This window comes from Crocuta crocuta, unplaced genomic scaffold (assembly GCF_008692635.1).
Source record: "Crocuta crocuta isolate KB4526 unplaced genomic scaffold, BGI_CrCroc_1.0 scaffold259, whole genome shotgun sequence".
NCBI classification, from domain to species: Eukaryota; Metazoa; Chordata; class Mammalia; order Carnivora; family Hyaenidae; genus Crocuta; species Crocuta crocuta.
Window position 1 is genome coordinate 372,045 of NW_027536466.1, and position 16,973 is coordinate 389,017.

The window sequence follows — 16,973 nt, forward strand, 5'->3', positions numbered from 1 at the left end:
CATGGGGCCCGAGTGGGAGGAGGCACCCGCCGGCACGGGGGCCGCTTCTGTACAGCTGGGCTGGAGAAGGCCCCTGCTGGCCCGGCGCAGGCGGCGCAGTGCGGAGACCAAAGGAGAGGCTGCCTGGATTGTGGGGCTGATCCCACTTCCAGGGAGGGGCAAGGAGAGGGGGTGGGGCGTGGGAGCAGGTCAGCCGTCTGGGGAAGGTCGATCTGAAGAGGACTGGCAGGAGATGCTGGGACCCCAAGCGAAAGTGGGAATGGACTGACTCATTTCCACAGGGAGCTGGGGCAGGGGAGGGGAGAAATAATCACAGCCTCGTGTGTATGGTTTGCTTTTCAGAAAAGGTTTCTGGACTGGGGGTGCTAGAAGCATCCTGGGCGGTGTGGGATGGTAGGTGACAGGAGTGTGGGGCACCTTTCCTGGCACGTTTTTTCTTTTTACGATTTTATTTGTAAGTGAGGTCTACACCCTATGTGGGGCTCAAACGTACAACCCTGAGATCAGGCGTTGCATGCTCGAAAAAGAAAAGGAGGGCACCTGGGTGGTGGCTCAGTCACTTGAGCGGCTGACTCTTGATTTCAGCTTAGGTCATGATCCTAGCATCGTGGGATCAAGCCCTGAGTCCATCAGGCTCTGCACTGGGTGTGGAGCCCACTTGAGATTTTCTCTCTCCCCCTCCTCCCTTCCCCTCCCCCCCACAAAGAGTTGCATGCTCTACCCACTGAGCCAGGCAGGTGCCCCTCGGGCTGGTAGCTTTGGTAGTGAGCCAGGAGGGGGCCTCCAGGAGCCGCAGATAAGGCCCAGAGCCCCGGGGACGGAGTCCTCAGAAGCAGCTGACCTCCAGGGGCTGTGACAGGTAAGGGGGGTGGGATTGCTGGAATATGAAGAACTGAGGATAGATGTTCCCGGTCAAATTGTGTTCCCCCCCAAAAAGATATTTTGCTGCCTCCCAGGACCTCAGAACGTGATCTTAGTTGCAAATAGAGCGTTTACAGAGGTAATTAAGTTAAAATAAGGTCATTAGGGCAGGCCCTGGCCCAGTGTTACTAGTGTCATAAAAAGAGCAAGTTTGGCCCCAGAGATGAATGGGAACAGAAGGGAAACAAGAAGACACGTGAGGGCCTCTCTGCAGGAGGAGGGCTGGGAAGAGGCAGGGCCTCGCAGGGGCCCGTCCCACGTGCCGCGTCCAGCCTCCCTCCCGGAGCTGCGGTCAAGCCCCTCCCCGTGCGGTGCTCAGCGCAGCCCCAGGGAACGCATACGGACTTCAGAAAAGTCGCCATCACGTCTGAGGGAAGAAGGAGCGAACGTGACACAGTCTGTCACTCAGTGCGTCCTTACCTGTCAGTCTGTGCAGCATGTTTTTGACCACTGGATAATCTTCGGGGACATCGTCGTCTGAGTTAGATGACTTGGGTGTTGGGGCATCAAGTCTGGACAGATGAGGGAGAAAGGTCAGGAAGTCGGTAGGCACCTACTGCCCTCTGACGCCCCACCCAGACTCCACTGACATCTCTGGGGCAGGGAGGGGTGAGGTCGCGCCCCGAAATGCCGTGTATGAGTGAGGACAGAGATGTGAGCCCACAGAGAAGGTGATGGACGTGGCCGCTGATGGTGGAAAGGAAGCGACACTAAAGCGTAACTCACCTCCTCCATGTCTTCCTTGTATCCTGGGATGGGCAGAAGAGAACATGGATGTGAGCTCTGGGCTTCCGTCTTGGGCAGCCCTCCCCGTCCTCCCCTTCCCGGGTCTCCGTTGGTGAGACCCTGCCACCTCTCACAGTGACCTCGCCTCTTTACCCCTGTGCTCCCCCTTTCCTCATTCTTCCCCTTTTCCTATCTGGGCCCTTCCTTTCCGTCACCGCCCGCTTTCCTCCTCACCTACCGCAGCCTCATCCATGCCTGGGATCTGCCGCCCTCACCCTTCAGAGTCCTTACCACTCCCTGCTACCTCCCCCGGCTTCATTCTGTGTCTTTCATGGTTCCCTACCCTAACCTACCTTCCTGAGGCTGTCCCTCCTCTCCATCACTCCGACCAAACCCCCCAGAGCCCTGGGGCTAAGAGTTGGTATATAAAAGCCGTGTAATAAAGCTGCTTCCCCTGTTGTCATAAAAGCCCAGTGGCATTTATTGGGTCGTTGGCTTTGTGTCTCTCTGCCTTAGCCAAGGATGTGTCCCAGGAGGTCCAGCAGATCGGGACACAGCGCTGTATGCCCTCCTCCAAGTACCAGCGTCCCCCCTTCCCCCCCCCCCACTGTCCGGTGGGGATGACTGGGGGGGCCCAGTGTGGCGGCGAAGGGAAGAGAGGAAGGCGATTTGCCTAATTACGCCAATTACACCCGGACTAATTAGGTCTATGTAGACTTCAAAGTGTGGAAGCAAGACCCGAGACCGGCTAGGCTGCTGGGGAGAAGCCAGTCAGGAGTCCGGGACGCCTGAGGGTCCGGCAGGGAGACNTCCGGCCCCGTCTCCGAGCAGTCCCAGCCTCCGCCGCTCTCCCCGCCGCGTCAGGCTTTATAGGGAGGAGGAGGTCCCCGCGGCAGGTAAACACCGGGCCTTGCGCAACAGCTCACCAGGTTCTCCGGCTTCGCGGGCAGGGTCTGGGGGAGGAGGCCGGGAGGCGCGCGCGTCCGGGTCCTCGTGGCAAGCAGGTGGTCGGGAGGGGGCGCTCTGGGGGCAAGGCCGCACCGCGGGGGCAGGGGGAGGCGCCCCCCGTCACCCCTCCGGGGCCCCAATCTCAGCTCCCCCCCCGGGCTTGTGCTGAACCGGTGGGCAGGGCGCCCAGGCTCGCTTTCGGCGTGTGTCCCCACATTGCCGGGGTGTGAGTCACTCCAGGAGGCCGGCACACCCACTTCCCCGGGTTTGGGTTTGGGGGGGGAGCAGGGATCCGGGCCTCGAGTGCTGGTGTGTGCTGTCATTCCTGGTGACTCTCTCCTTTCCGTCCTGCTGCCTTACCTATTAAGGGATTAAGAACCCTCTGAAGCGGTGGGGTACGGGAGTGGGGGAGTAGGCGCCCCGCTCAGGCCTCCAGCAGGCAGTTCTGCATGGGGCTGGGCCTCCCTTACTACTCTCTCCCTACCTCTCTCTCTCTGGTTCTTCCTCTCAGTTTTTCCTGGTTTGTCTTTTTATTTCCACGTTTCCCTCTCTCCCCTTCCTTGGGATGTACCCATGGCTTATCTATTTCAAGTCTCTCGGTAAACAGCAGCCCAGAGAGCTGGCAGCGCCAGGTCACAAGGCCAGGGAGGAACCAGAAGCGGAGCGACGCTGGCTCTGATCGCCCCCTTGCTGTGGCTCCACCCTGCCTCTGTGTTTTCTGAGATCCCTGAAACTCCCCTCTGCTTTCCGAACTCCCCGCTCTGATCTTTCCTCTCGGTTCCCCCTCTCCTTCTCCCAGCTCTTCTCTCCTCTCTTCCCACGCCCTCCACCTGCTAGTTTCTCTGCTGCTCTCACGGCAGGCCTTTCCATCTGGCTGCCCTGCAGGGTCTGTGGGCGACTACACATCTGTCCACATGTGCTCATGTACACTGTCGTACAGACCTGTGCTCCTCCATCCACGTCCATTCCCCACAGACAGATGCCTTCACGTGATGCAGACCCCACAGGTGTGCTCCCTCTCGACACACTGAATATCACGGGTGGACACCCAGGATTACTCAGGGACACAGAGACATACTCAAAGAAAACACTCAAGAGACACTCTGTCATTGTCAATAAGAACAACAATACGGCAGCAGTGGGTTGTTACGGAGCAGCAGCATGAAGATAAACACAATAAGGATCAGGCAGCCCTTGAGGCACCCTTCTGCTCCCCTCTGCTCCATACTTACCGGGGAGACACTCAAATTGGACGCCCTGATAAACCCGCACAAATAAACACATGTGTATTTATCTTGGAACAAACCTCTCCACTCAGTGCTCATAAGACATACAGCTATGGACATGACCCTAAGTTGTTTTGTAAAACGGGCTTTCGTGCTGTGGAAGATGGAGTCACGGTCCCCCAAGACGCCCCGGTCTTAATTCCTGGAACCTGTAAATATGTTACCTTCCAGGGCAAAGGGGAATTAAGCTTGCAGATGGAATTAGGGTTGCTGATCAGTTGGGTTTGAAACAGGGAAATTACTCTAGGTCCACAACAACATCCTTTTTTTCTTTTACATTTATTTAATTTTGAGAGACATGACAGAGCACAAGTGAGGGAGGGGCAGAACGAGAAGACACAGAATCTGAAGCAGGCTCCAGGCTCCAAGCTGTCAGCACAGAGCCCGATATGGGGCTCGAACCCACAAACCGTTAGATCATCCCCTGAGCCCAAGTCGGAAGCTTAACCAACTGAGCCACCCAGGCGCCCCCACAACATCCTTAAAGGCGGGGAGAGAAGCAGAAGAGGGCAGCCAGCGAGACGTGTGAGAAGCACTCAGCCTAACACTGTTGACTGAACACTGAGGAAGGGGCTGTGTGCAGAGGAAGCAGACAGCCCCTCAGAGCCAGAGAAGGAAGGCAATGGACCCCAGGAGGACTCCAGTCCTGCTGACAGCCGGACTCTATTCCAGTAGGACCCATCTCAGACTTCTGAGCTGCAGTACTGTGAGGTGAGGGTGTGTGGCTTACGTTTGTGATCGTTTGCTACAGCAGTCTCTGCTTTCCCCTGTCCAGCAGTCTCTGATCCTTTGGGAATGTCTGCACCTGTTCGTTTTTGCCCCTTCAATCTGTCACATCTTCTGGAGTTCCTTATGTCGCTTGGCCTTCTCGTCCATTCTCTTTCTCTTTTCCTTTGGATTGCTTCATCTTCTTGGTTCCGTCCCCACTTCAGGGCCTCTCAGACATTGGGTCCTTTCTGGATCTGGGCCTGGAGAGGTGGGGAAACGGTGTGTGAGTGTGTTCAGAGAGCTTGCATTCACCAACGCAAGTGCCTGCTGCGGCCTGCACGTGCCACCTGCTCCGTGGCTCCATTCTTGTTCACTCACATGAGAATCATCTGGGCAGCTTTTAGCTTCCCCATGTCCAGGAGACACCTCGGGTCAGTTAAACAGAATCTCTGTGGATGGGAGGCCAGGCATCAGGGGTTTTAATAGCTTTCCAGGCATTTCCGATGTTTAGCCACAGGGTGACCTGCTGTGTCACATGATGAGGATGAGGTGTGCAGATGGACCTGCCCTCCCCACGTCAGCCCCCGTTTCGCTGTGCTAGATTCAGGGCCTTATACTGTTTGCTCCTTGACCATATGCAGGCTGATCTCGCTGCCAGGTCTGTGCACTTGCTTGGGCCCCGCTTCCTCCAGAGCCAGACGAGGCTGTGTCCATCTTGTCACCCAGGGCGCAAGCCACATGGAACACATTCAAGATGGGACATCTTTCCCCATCGTGTCTCGAGTTGTTTTCCTCATCTTTACCCAGATGTACTGTCTTTGTGGTATTTATCACTATCTGAAATGAGCTGGTTATCTGTTTCGGGCTGTTTCTGTCCAATAGAAGGTAGTTTTATAGGAACAGGAACCCAGCCTTTACTATGTTCACCATGCCTTCCCTGAACCTGGTACAGTGCCTGGCACACAGCAGCTCTCAATAAAGAGACAGTAAAACCTTGATTGCGAGTATCTTGTTCTGCAAGACGAGCAAACATTTCTAATAAGTTATAACTTGATAAACGAGTGATGTCTTATAATAGAGTAGTGCGTGATGTGGAACATCACATGATCACAACTGAGCCAATGGTCCTTCTCTCTCTACCTCTGCAGGATTGTGGGGATCATCTCCCATGTTCAGGTCCTCAGTCTCAGGCCGTGGTGTTTGGCAGAAATCAGTGATTTTTCAGGACATTGGAAGGTGTCCACAACTGGTACTAGTGTATTTTTTGTCACTTTCAAGTACCTATGGTCAGTCCTTTGCTTTTCCAGACAAGAGTGAGCTTAGGAATGCTTTGCTTCATTCTAGGTCAGGCTACCTGCAGGTATAGACCCTTTCCTCTGCTGCCTTGTTGCCAGTTACATTAAATACAGTCTATGACAAGAGTTTATTAATACTACACTGTCGTCAACATCCATGAGAGTGTATACAATGGTCCCCCCACAGAAGAAGATTCCATTGAGCCAGTAGACAGCAGTGATTCCTTTAGTGATAATGAAAGTCGTCCTACACAGTAACCCTCCTCTCTCTTGTCTCCCTCACACTAGCCACGATGATCTTCAAAGGTCAGTGCTGGTTAATGTCTTTATTTCTCTCTATATTTTGTATTTTCTTTATCATTTTGTACTATATTACAGTATTGTAATCATTTTTATATGAATGACGGATTGTGGAACCAATCCTCTGAGTTTCCATTATTTCTTATGGGGAAATTCACTTTGATGTGTAAGTACTTTGGATTACAGGCATAATTGTGGAACAAACTCTGCTCGCAAACCAAGGTTTTACTGTATACCCAGCCACTGAACTGCCTGCCACCACTTGGGCAAAGTGAAGTGTCTTCTGACAGACTCAGCTTAGACCTTCTAAATGTGCACAATATTCTTCTCCTTCTTGGCCAACGGTCATTCCACCCTGGCAGAAGTCAGGCATGGTGCTGGGGGACGCTCATGTAGTATGAGGCATGGCATTCAGTCTGTGCTGGAGAAGCTCATGGTCTAACCATCACATGCCTTCAATAAACAAACTTTAGGGATTCCTGCTAACGATGCTTCCTCTCAGCCTCTACTTGGTGCTTCCCATGAGCTCACGCCTAATGGTTCTCAGACATATAGTACAGGGGGTGGACATTTGGAGACGGGCATTGCCAGGAAATGTCTCACTTCTCAAGGCTTTCCCCCTCCCTCACCAGAATCCCGCAACTCTGCCTTGACCCCTCTGATCCCTGTCCTGGGCTCATTCTATCTCCAGAGACCTGCATGGGTGGGGGTGACCGTTGGTGCATGCTGGCTTGGCTTTGCCAGCCAACTGACCAACTGACCATGACTGGATCCTGCCTCCCTGTTAGTATCATGTTAATACAGGTAACACCCTCATACCTGTCCCCACCCCTTTCCGGCTGCTTCCAGGAGCTCTCCTGGGTACTTTGGAAAGTGCGAACCTGCATCCGGAGGTGCTGGAGGTGGGGCAGGCCTTAGCCCATCTGCTACTTTCTTTCCTTCTCTTCCTGCTTCTTTTTCATTTTGTTTGTTCTTCAGTCTGGCTCTCCTCCATTTCCATGACATCCCCATCCTTTCAAAGAGTCCACAAATCTTTAGGAGGCTTTAAGGCAGAGAGACATGGTTGAGAGACTATGGACCAGACAGTCCAGGTCTTTGTCCTCAGGAAGTGTGAAGGCAGATGAAGTGTGTCCCTCATCCACCAGTATCCACCCCTGCTGGGCTAGGGAGTGTGATGGTGCACAGGGTGTATCCATCATCCATAGAGAGCTGTAGTTAGAGTTGTAAAGTGGGGTGTGACGGTGGGCTGAGGATTATGTTGACCAATTGGAGAATGTGTGGGAATGATTTCAGGAAGGCCTCCTGGATTCAGTGACTTGTAAACAAAGGGCAGGTTGGGTTGAGTGGGAAAGAAATGCAAAAGCCTGAGCAAAAGTATCTTTGGGGAGAAAGCTGGCAGTGGTAAAAGAAATCTCAGGGGAGAAGAAGCGTGATTAAGGCGATGCAGTTCTTTCTCAGGCCCCACTCACAGTGCCCCATTCCTCCAGACTTTCTTCAGTGTCTGGTTGTTTCTGTAAGGACTCGTTTTTTTAAAACACAAGACTCTGCTGTTTACAATGTGCAGCATTCCTGGGAATTACTGCACATACTCTGGGGAGACAGCCCTCAAGGCTGGAGAGGACGGGGAGGGGGCTCGAGGGAGACAGGACAAAGATTCCAGCGGACACCACTCAGGTTACAGGGGTGTCACCCTCAGCCTAGTTCTGTAGCAGCCTCTGAGAGGGTGACTCTTGGACTCCCAGGGTTAGCGGTTTGCTTACAGGTAGAGCCAGGGCTGAAGTTCAGATCCACTGCATCCACACTCTGTGCTCTTTCCCTGAAGTGTCACTTCTGTCTTCTGAGACTTGACTTTCTCTTCTTCAGCCTCCCTGAAGCCCCAGCTCAGGGCTAGCTGTCTCTAGGGGGCTGTTCCTCCCTCACCTTTATCCTGGGTGCTCATTTGTTCCGTCCTTCTGGCCACTCCACCCCCAGCAATGTCATTGATCTTTCTTATCTACCCTTTAAACTGCACTGCAACCTTCTGTACTCATTCTTCCCTCCAGTGTGTCCTTGAGGCCTTCTCATTCCCCACCCCCCAGCAGAGTCGCCCTAGGGGCTGAGCATTTGCTCAACCATTCAGGCTCTCAGCAAGTACTTGCCAGTTCAGCACTGTGCTGGGAGCTCTGGTACAGGGGTGACCAAGCCAGCCATGGTCCCTTGTCCTCTGACAAATTAGATTCTGTTGGGAAAGACTAACCATAAGCAAGTAAACAAATACGTGAACAAGATAATTATAGATGTGATAAGTGCTTTGAAGAATATAAAGTGGGTAATATGAGAGGAATTAAGTGGAGGAGGTGTGCACGACTTTAATAGGGTGTTAGAAAACGCTTCTCTGAGGGATGATGTGTGAGCCAAGCCCTGGGTGGTGAGAGGGAGCCCCAGGCTGAGGGTTGGGGGGAGAGGTCTTGATGCTATGAGTGTGGCCAGTGGTGTGATAAGAGGTGGACAGGCACTGTCAGGCGACAAGGTGCTGGGCTGTGTTCTAAGAGCGGGATTACAGGGTCAGTCTGTGTATTCACAGACCCAGCAGTCTTCACCTCCCTTCCTATTCTAAGTCTGGTCCTCCTTTGCATCCTCCCATTCAGGATGACCATTCATTTCCACATCCACTCCCTCATCTGTGAAAATAAGCAGACAATTCATTATGCTGGACGGGCACCAGATGCAGCTAATTTGCTTCTCTTCTCACACTATGGAGGTCACAGAATCCCAGATGAGTAGAGTGTTAGAGCTGGCAGGGATGTTATCACCATGTAGCCTAACCCTTACATTGCAGGCAAGAAAACCAGGGTCCACAGGGCTAACATAGCTTGTCCCAGATAGCTGGGGTATGAGCAGGCCAGTCCCTCTGGTCCCTATTCTTCAAGAGTGCAGGAAGTCTGCTCCCTGTTTCTTCCACACTCATTTCAATTAAAGAGGTGCTAACTGACCACTCTTGTATGTTCACAGTGAGGCCCCACTTGACCAGGAATAGAAGGAGCAAATGATGAGGTCCAGGCACACTAACACTGATGTATGACAGTCAGCGTGACAGCCACAGCCTGTGGACAGCAGACAGTCACGTGCATGTCCCCAGGGTGCCGTGAAGGGACGTCCAGGTGCTGAGGACCAGGGCAGGGAGCAGAAACCACTCTTGGTCTGGTCTGGTCGGTGGCAAGGGATTCAATACAAGGAACCATGTGATAAGAGAATCATTGAAAGGCCTGGAGGATTAGGAGTCACGAGGTTCTAGCTGGACTCTTGGCTTCAAGGTCTGTCAGAAGCACTGCTGCCCCCATTCCCATGGAGTCCTCGTGTTTGCTGGAGCTCAGCTGCCTCCTATGCTGTAGGAGGGTGGCCTCCCTCACCCCTGCCTCTCAAATCTCATACAAATGCATCCAGCTGGTGAAAGCTTAGCTGCAAAAGTTTCTGAGAAGTAGAGTTTGTTTTACTTTCCAACCTCTCCAAATAGAAAGGGAAGGAAGTCAATCTACATATCTAGAGTTGCCAGATAAAACTTGGGACATCCAGGGGCGCTTGGGTGGCTCAGTAGTTAAGTGTCTGACTTTGGCTCAGGTCATGATCTCACGGTTAGTGGGTTTGGGCCCTGTGTCGGGCTCTGTGCTGACAGCTCAGAGCCTGGAGCCTGCTTCCGATTCTGTGTCTCCTTCTCTCTCTGCTTCTCCCTGCCTCAAGCTCTGTCTCTCTCTGTCTCAAAAATAAATAAACATTAAAAAAATTTTGAGACATCCAGTTAAATATGAATTTCAGATAAACAATGAATTCTTTTAGCATCAATATCTCCCAAATATTGTATGGGGAATACTTATACAAAAAAATGATTGATTATTTATCTAGGACTCAGATTTAAGTAGATGTTTTATGTTTCTGTTTGCTGAGTCTGGCGAGCCCACAAAGATCCGGCACAGGGCTCTGGTTTGGATGGGGGCGGTGGAGGAAGGCCTCTCTGGGGAGTCAACGTTCAAGAAGAGACTGGAGAGATGAGTAGAAGTTCATCAGGCACAGAGAAGAGGAAAGGGCATTCCAGGCAGAGGGAACAGCTTTGCAAAGACTCTGAGGAAAGGGACAATCTGGGCCTAATTAAGGAAAGCTGGTCCATGGTGAGCTGCAGGTGAAGGTAGTGGCAGTAGATGAAGACTGGGCAGAGACCAGACCACACAGGGTCTCCAGTTAGAAGGAGCTGAATGAGACAAGTGTGCAGTGAGAGTGACCGAAGACCTACCCAGGGATGGCCCCCAGAGTCTTGTGGGTCCTGAAGAAAGAACTTAGGTGACAGGCGGCAGCCAGGGAAGGTCAGTGGGAGCCAGAGGGGCTGGAAAGGAGCAGGGCAGCTTGAGGTGTTTTGTAGACAGAAGCACTGACCTGGTCACGGGGGCTGCGGGGGGTCAAGGATGAGTTCCTGGCTCTGGGAGTGGACGAGGTTCAGCAAAGTGAGCTTTGGGTGATGAGATGGGCCCACCGAAGAGGAGGGCAGGACAGAGGGACACCAGGGCGCAGCCTCCGGCACTCTCTGCAGAGAGGGCTCCCTCCCCTGCACTTACGCTTGGTCCTTCTCTCCCTCCCTTCATGTCGCCTCCGCCGCCGCCGCCGCCGCCGCCGCGTATTTGCTTTCCTATCCTTGCCCTCCCTCTGCTTGTCCTCATCCCGTTTACTGGGCAAGAATCAAGCTCAGTCAGGGCGGCGGACGGAGGGAAGGAAGCGGCCGGCCGTGTGGTCCCCAGTCTCCACTCCAGGCGGACCCACTGAATCTCTTCCTGGTCCCAGGAAGGGCTGAGGCTGGACTCAGCCAGCCAGGGAGGCTGGAGACTGGGGCAGCCTGCCTTTCTGGCAGGTGGGAAACCCATCAGTCCAGACCCCTCAGTTTGGATCGTCTCCCACTGAGACCCTGCCCTGCCTGGAGGAACACATACCCGGTGCGGAAGCAGTGGGGTTTCCAAGATTTGACCCAGCTCTGGTCAGTTTTGTGATTATAGGGTGGGGAAGTTTATGTTGCTGTCAGACTTATTTTATGATCAAAGGAAATCATTTATCCTCATTTATTCAACAGATATTTATTAAGCCCCAACGGTGTTTCAGATACTGTTGGGGGAGCTGGGGACTCTGGGAGGATGAAGCAGACAGGAATGTGCCCTCTTGGGAATTCCATTCAAATAGGGAAGACGGTCAATAAAAATGGGAAATGCCTGCAGGTATGGAAGCTGCAGGAAGCTGGGGAGGAAGGGAGGGAGTACTGCGTAGGTGGGTCTGGGTTACAGTTTCAGTGGATGATATTTGAGCAAGGATTTGAGGAAGGTGAAGGAGTCACCAGGTGCTGAGAGAAAACTGGTCCAGACTGAGGTAGATGCAGGGGCAAAGGCCCTGAGGCAACACTGCTGTGTGTGAGATGTAGCCTGATGGCCTGGTGGCTGGAGGGAGGGAGCCCTGGGGGGGGGGGCAGGGTGTGGGTNGAAGCAGGTGGCAGGAAGAGACAGCCAGGTGTGGGTGGATACAGAGGGGCTCCCCTGAGGGGGGGGGGTGCGCACTGGGCAGGTGTGGTGGAACGTCAGGGGTTAAGTGTGAACTGTCAGCCCCTGTAAGCAGCTGCATTGTGAGTAAACGTAAGGGAGACCCAGTAAGAGCAAAAGTAGTTCATGTTTCTACAACAATCAATACTCTCCAGAACTTCTTCATTTTTTACGTCTCACTAACCACTCCCGTGTGTGTGTGTGTCTGTGTGTGTGTGTGACATCACAGGGAAGACACTGGGCCTGAGGGTGGGGCCTCGGTGCTTCTGCCCCCAGCTGACCCCCAGGGACACAGAGGCACAAAGAGTCAGGGACAGGGCCAGTGAGTCAGAGACACCAAGGCAGAAAAGACAGGTGTCAGGGAGCCGGCAGGGAACCCAAGAGGGAGGCAGAGGCAGAGGGTGACCCAGAAAGGCCTGCTGAGCCCAGAGGAGCCCCACGTGACACACTGGCCGTCTTCTTCCCAGGTGACCTGTCGCCGAAACATCACTGGCATGCTGCTGGCATCCAGCCTGACAATTAGTGCGGGCGCCTCTCCCTCGACTTCCTGCGGAGCCTCCGCCCGGCCCTGCCCGCGCGCCCGGCCCGCGGGTCTGGGGGCAGCTGGCCCGGCCCTGTGGCCCCTCCTAGAGCCCCTCCCGGTGCTGAGCGTCCTTGAAACCCGCGCTGCGTGGACTGGACGCACCTGCGGCGCCGCGTCCCGGCCCCGCTCCCCCGGCGGTGCGGCGGGAGCGCAGGAGGGGTTCTAACCAGGCGCGCAGGCTCACCTGCACCCCAGAGAGGGCGGGAGCTGCAGAGAAGTGGGCGCTGACGAGGAAACTGGGCGCAGCAGGGCTCACCAGACTGGATGGACGGACCAGACTGCCTGCACCCGGACGGTGGGGGGCGGGGGAAGGGGGACCCTGACAACCTACACCGGGGTCGGGACGTGGGGAATGCGGTGGAGGCAGGGACTCGGGGAAAGATTGGGTCAGAATTCAGCAAGGCTGGACCTAAGTTTGGAGAAGGGGTAATAATACTTGTTACAGTTTTTGAGCATCTTTGTGTATCTAACTTATTTCATCCTTACGAAGCAGGTATCTTTTCTCTCATTTTACAGGTTAAAAGAGGGAGGCTAGAGAGGTGAAGTGGTTTGCTGCAAATCATAGCCGCTCTGCTTTACCCCGAATGCCACAGCGACAACGGCTTCTGTGGGTGCCGTAGTAACGGGAACACAGATGAGACTTGTAGGAAGTTGGAGGTGTTTATCCAACAAATGCGTGTGGGGCAGTTTTGATGTGCCAGGCAATGTGCTGAAGATATTAAGACAGGTTGTCTTCACAGGGATGAGCTTCTGGCTGGGGTGGACCGTGAGCCACCTGCACCGGGCGGTGGGGGCCCAGGGGGCTGCTGAGGGCTCATGGCTGGGGGGTGGGGGCAGGATTCACTCGGGAAAGTCTGGTCTTGGAGAAAGGGAACTATTTCCCCAGTGGGTGGCAGGCCAAGGTGTGAGAGCGCTTTGAGGTGAGAGCCAGCAAGCAGGGTGTGTGGGAGAGCTCCAGGGAGCCCAGCGTGTGAATTGGGATGCTGGGGTTGTGATCAACGTAGTAAGGGCNACCTGTAGCGTTTGTCCTGGGTGTCTGTCCATTGTGTTGGAGTACTAGGAACTCAAGTGAAGTAAACAAACATCCCCGAGTGTTCCCAGTGCCAGAAAGCATGCAAAGTGCTTTCACATACGTTATCGAATTTAATTCACGTAGCAGTTAAAAACAATGAAGACCTACCTGGATTGACATGAGACAATCTCTAAGACCCATGTGTAAAAGAAAAGCAAGTGCAGAATTATTTTGTGCTCTGAGTTGTGATCCGTATTAAAGACATACACACACAGACACACACACACACATACACGGAGGGTTTTGTCAAGGAAGCAGGGAGCACGAAGTCAGGAAGGTCATGAGCGAGGTGTGTCTGCCGTGTGGGAGGCGGCTCAGCAGGCTGAGATCGAAGATGTGGTAAGGCTGAGGGTCTTGCCCCCTGCCCGGGGCTGCAGCTCAGAGGACCGTGGAGCTCGTCCTTCTAAACTTAACGTTGGCCCTGATCTCCTGGGCGAGGCTCAGAGATGGCGGCGGAGGGTGGGGAGGTGGGGAAGGGGGTAGGGAGGGAGGTGGTGGGTGGGAAGGGCTGCACCCTCTGGGATGTGGGGACAGACTGGAGGAAGGGAGGGTGTGATAGGCTCTGAGGGAGGGAGTGGGCAGCCTGTCTCCACGGGGCTGGTGGGAAAGCGGGGAACACAGAACACCAGTTGTTTTTCAGGATTTGAATCAAAGTTACACACGCACATAGAAAGTCCGCTAACGAGAAGGACCAGTGGAAAAAACTAGAACCCCCACCCCCATCTCTATCACTTTCAGCTCTTAGTTGATGCTGCTCTGTGGGGTTTGCCTCCGTGTCTGTAAATGCTGTAAATCCTCTTGCGATTGTAGGGTTATCATCTATTGATTAGCTTTTATCAAAAATACAGCCTTTATTTTTAACCACCAACCTCTCTCAGTCCACAAACAGACCTCTTCACCATCCCCACCATACTCCTTTCCTAGCTGTTTCAGTAATACAGGTAGGTACACTCTCACGTTTTTCCATATGTACATAAATAGCTATGTAAACGCACAAATACCCTGAGGGACCACATCAAACGCGGATTCAGGGAGACACTGGCTGAAAGAGACTTTCATTCTACTTGTCTGGTTTAAATTCTTTACAAATGAATGTATACATTAATTACTTGTTCAGTAAAGAAACAAAACCAGAAAACTAATCCATACAACATAGTAAAAGGTAATTATCATTACCCACAGTTTACAGATGCAAAAACAGAAGCCCAGAGATTTAAGTCATTTGTTCGAGCTCTTAAAGCGAGCGCAGCTGGCAGAGCCCAGGTGAGATCGAACCCTCCAGGAAGTGAGGAGGAGGACAAGGTGTGGGGCCGGAGAGCCCTGGCCCTGGGGGTGGGGTGGGGGCAGAGGGCAGGAACCTGGACGGGAGAGACTCCAGCTCCGGGAGAGGGGGAGTGCAGGAGGCATCACCAGAGGTGCTGGTCTGAAGGAGGCAGCCAGAGCAGATGGAGAAGAATCGCTAATGGGGAGAACGCTGGACCGGAGGACGAAAGGTCATGGCCCGTGTCCTTAGACAGCATCCGCAGAGACCGCAGGTGCCGGGCATCCGCAGTGAGTCACTGGATCCCAGAAACTGATGGTGAGGGTGAGGTCATCCGCCCAAAAGGCAGGGAGCAGAGACAATAAGGCCCTTGGGGTCCAGGGAGCTGAGCCTGTCTGGTCAGAGGCCACTGTCACAAAACAAACAAAGAATTCATATCTAATAGGTTTTCCTCGGGGCTCAAACGAGTAGCTATGGGAGTCATTTGGGAGACTGTGATACCAGGCAGGATGATCAAGAAAACATTCTGGCGAAGAGGACCGACCGCCTGCAGAGTTTCTGCCCCGGGAGAATGGGGAGAATGGGAGATGTCGGCAGAGCAGAAGCCCTGCCCAGGCCGCAGCCAAGGCAGCTGGGCCCCGCTGCTCACGGCCTCCCCGTCCCCTCCCATGGCCGCGTGGGCGCTGACCATGACAGCTGAGGGCAGAGGGTCTGGGTTGGGGGTTGGACACTGCAGATTCACTTGAGACTTGCTCTACTTGCTTTACCTTTTAAGGAACTCCTCACAGACACCCCCCCCCCCAGCCCCTATTCATCCTTGCCGCACTCCCCACTGAGGAGGAACGGAGGACTGACAAGTCCCTACAAAGAACCCTACAGGCCTCTTGAGGAGGAAGACTCTCCCGGGGCCCTTCAAGGTCCTGGACTGGACTAAGAGTCAAACTGACCTGAGACAGATTAACAGGAGAAAATGAAATTCAATGTGTGCAGTGGGGATCCACACACACATGCAAACTCCATGAGGCAACATGGGGCTCTGTGAGCTGAGCTGGGATCAGGGTCTGAGGATACAGAGTTAGGAGGACCTCACAGGAAGGCGGTAGATGTTTGGAAAAACAAAGTTTGCCTTATTAAGCAAGTAAGTTTCTTAGGTAAAGAGGAGTCTCTAGTAACAGCTTTCTTCCTAGTACAAGCTCTCCTTTCCTTAAATTTAGGCAGGTGAGGACTAGGAAGAGAGCTTTTCCTGCATTTTGCTGCGTTTTGCTGACTTTAACTCAAAATCACGTTCATGCCTCAGCGGCCCACCTCAGCGCGGCCTGCCCTCGGCCCCTGCACTGGACAGACACTGCCCAGTTGCCTGTGCTGTGTGTTTTTCTTGCCTCTAGGGGAAATCAGTCCAGCTCTACTACGGGTGTGTTTCTGGGGGTCTTTGGCTAGAGGACACTGGTAACGTCCTGGGCTCCGTTCCTCATTCTTACGCTGTGGGATCCACGTTGAGGGTCTGGACCCAGGCCATGTGGGCGAAGATGGCATAAAAGCCAGAAGTGCTGTCACAAGGGACAGAACCAGTTATGCAGTCACTCAGCAAGTATTTACGGGCCACCCACATGCACCACAGACTGTTCCAGGTGCCAAGGACAAGGGGCAAATAGAGTGGGAGCCCTGATTTTGGGGGAAGCTCTCAGATGGTTGTGGTTCGTGGAGAGAGTGTGGTGACTGAGGTAAGGCTCATGAAGGAGGTCCTGCACCAGGCCAGTCAGTGACCCTAGCAGGATGTCAGAAAAGGCTTTCTGGGGACAATCTCATGAGAAGGGATGAGAGCTGGTCAGGGAGACAGCACACAGCATGGGGGGCAGGGACACTCACATACAGCCAGCATCTTACCTGAGTGAAAACCAGGAGGCCGTTTGGGGGGCAGGGAGCTTAGGCTGGGGGTGCATACACATCACCATATGGAGTTGGGGCTTTATCCTTCAGCAAAAGGGAGCATCACTGACGGTCCATTCAAAGTTCAATGAAGTCCTCACGTGATCAGATTATCTTTTAGGAAGTCACTTCATTGCCTGAAACGTACTATAAAATGCATACAGTCATGGACGCACTGATGGATGGAGACAGGGAAGGGTAGGTGGGAGCATCCGATAAGGCCACTGCAGTCAAATGGTGATGACAGAATCCAGGGGATGGATCACTGTAAAACCCTTTCAGGTCTTCTGTCTGAGAATTTTCATAAGAATATTTTGGGCGCAAAGGACATTGGCTTCAGTCACGGAACACGATGGAGCCGTGGTTGAGACACAGATGAGGGCCGAGCGCCTGCTCTGGGC

The 16,973-nt window shown here is 53.6% G+C and overlaps 1 protein-coding gene across 1 annotated transcript in view; it reads right to left on the bottom strand.

Moving 5' to 3' along the window:
• Positions 1-16,162, bottom strand: part of RNF39 (ring finger protein 39) — a 16,758-nt gene extending 596 nt beyond the window's left edge. Inside the window, exons 1-4 of the mRNA XM_077748950.1 lie at positions 16,125-16,162; positions 2,574-2,670; positions 1,648-1,787; positions 1,287-1,433 (exon numbers count right to left, since the gene is read on the bottom strand). Coding sequence (XP_077605076.1) covers positions 1,287-1,433; positions 1,648-1,787; positions 2,574-2,670; positions 16,125-16,162 — 422 coding nt within the window. The remainder of the gene's footprint in view (positions 1-1,286; positions 1,434-1,647; positions 1,788-2,573; positions 2,671-16,124) is intronic.
• Positions 16,163-16,973: the final 811 nt, after the last annotated feature.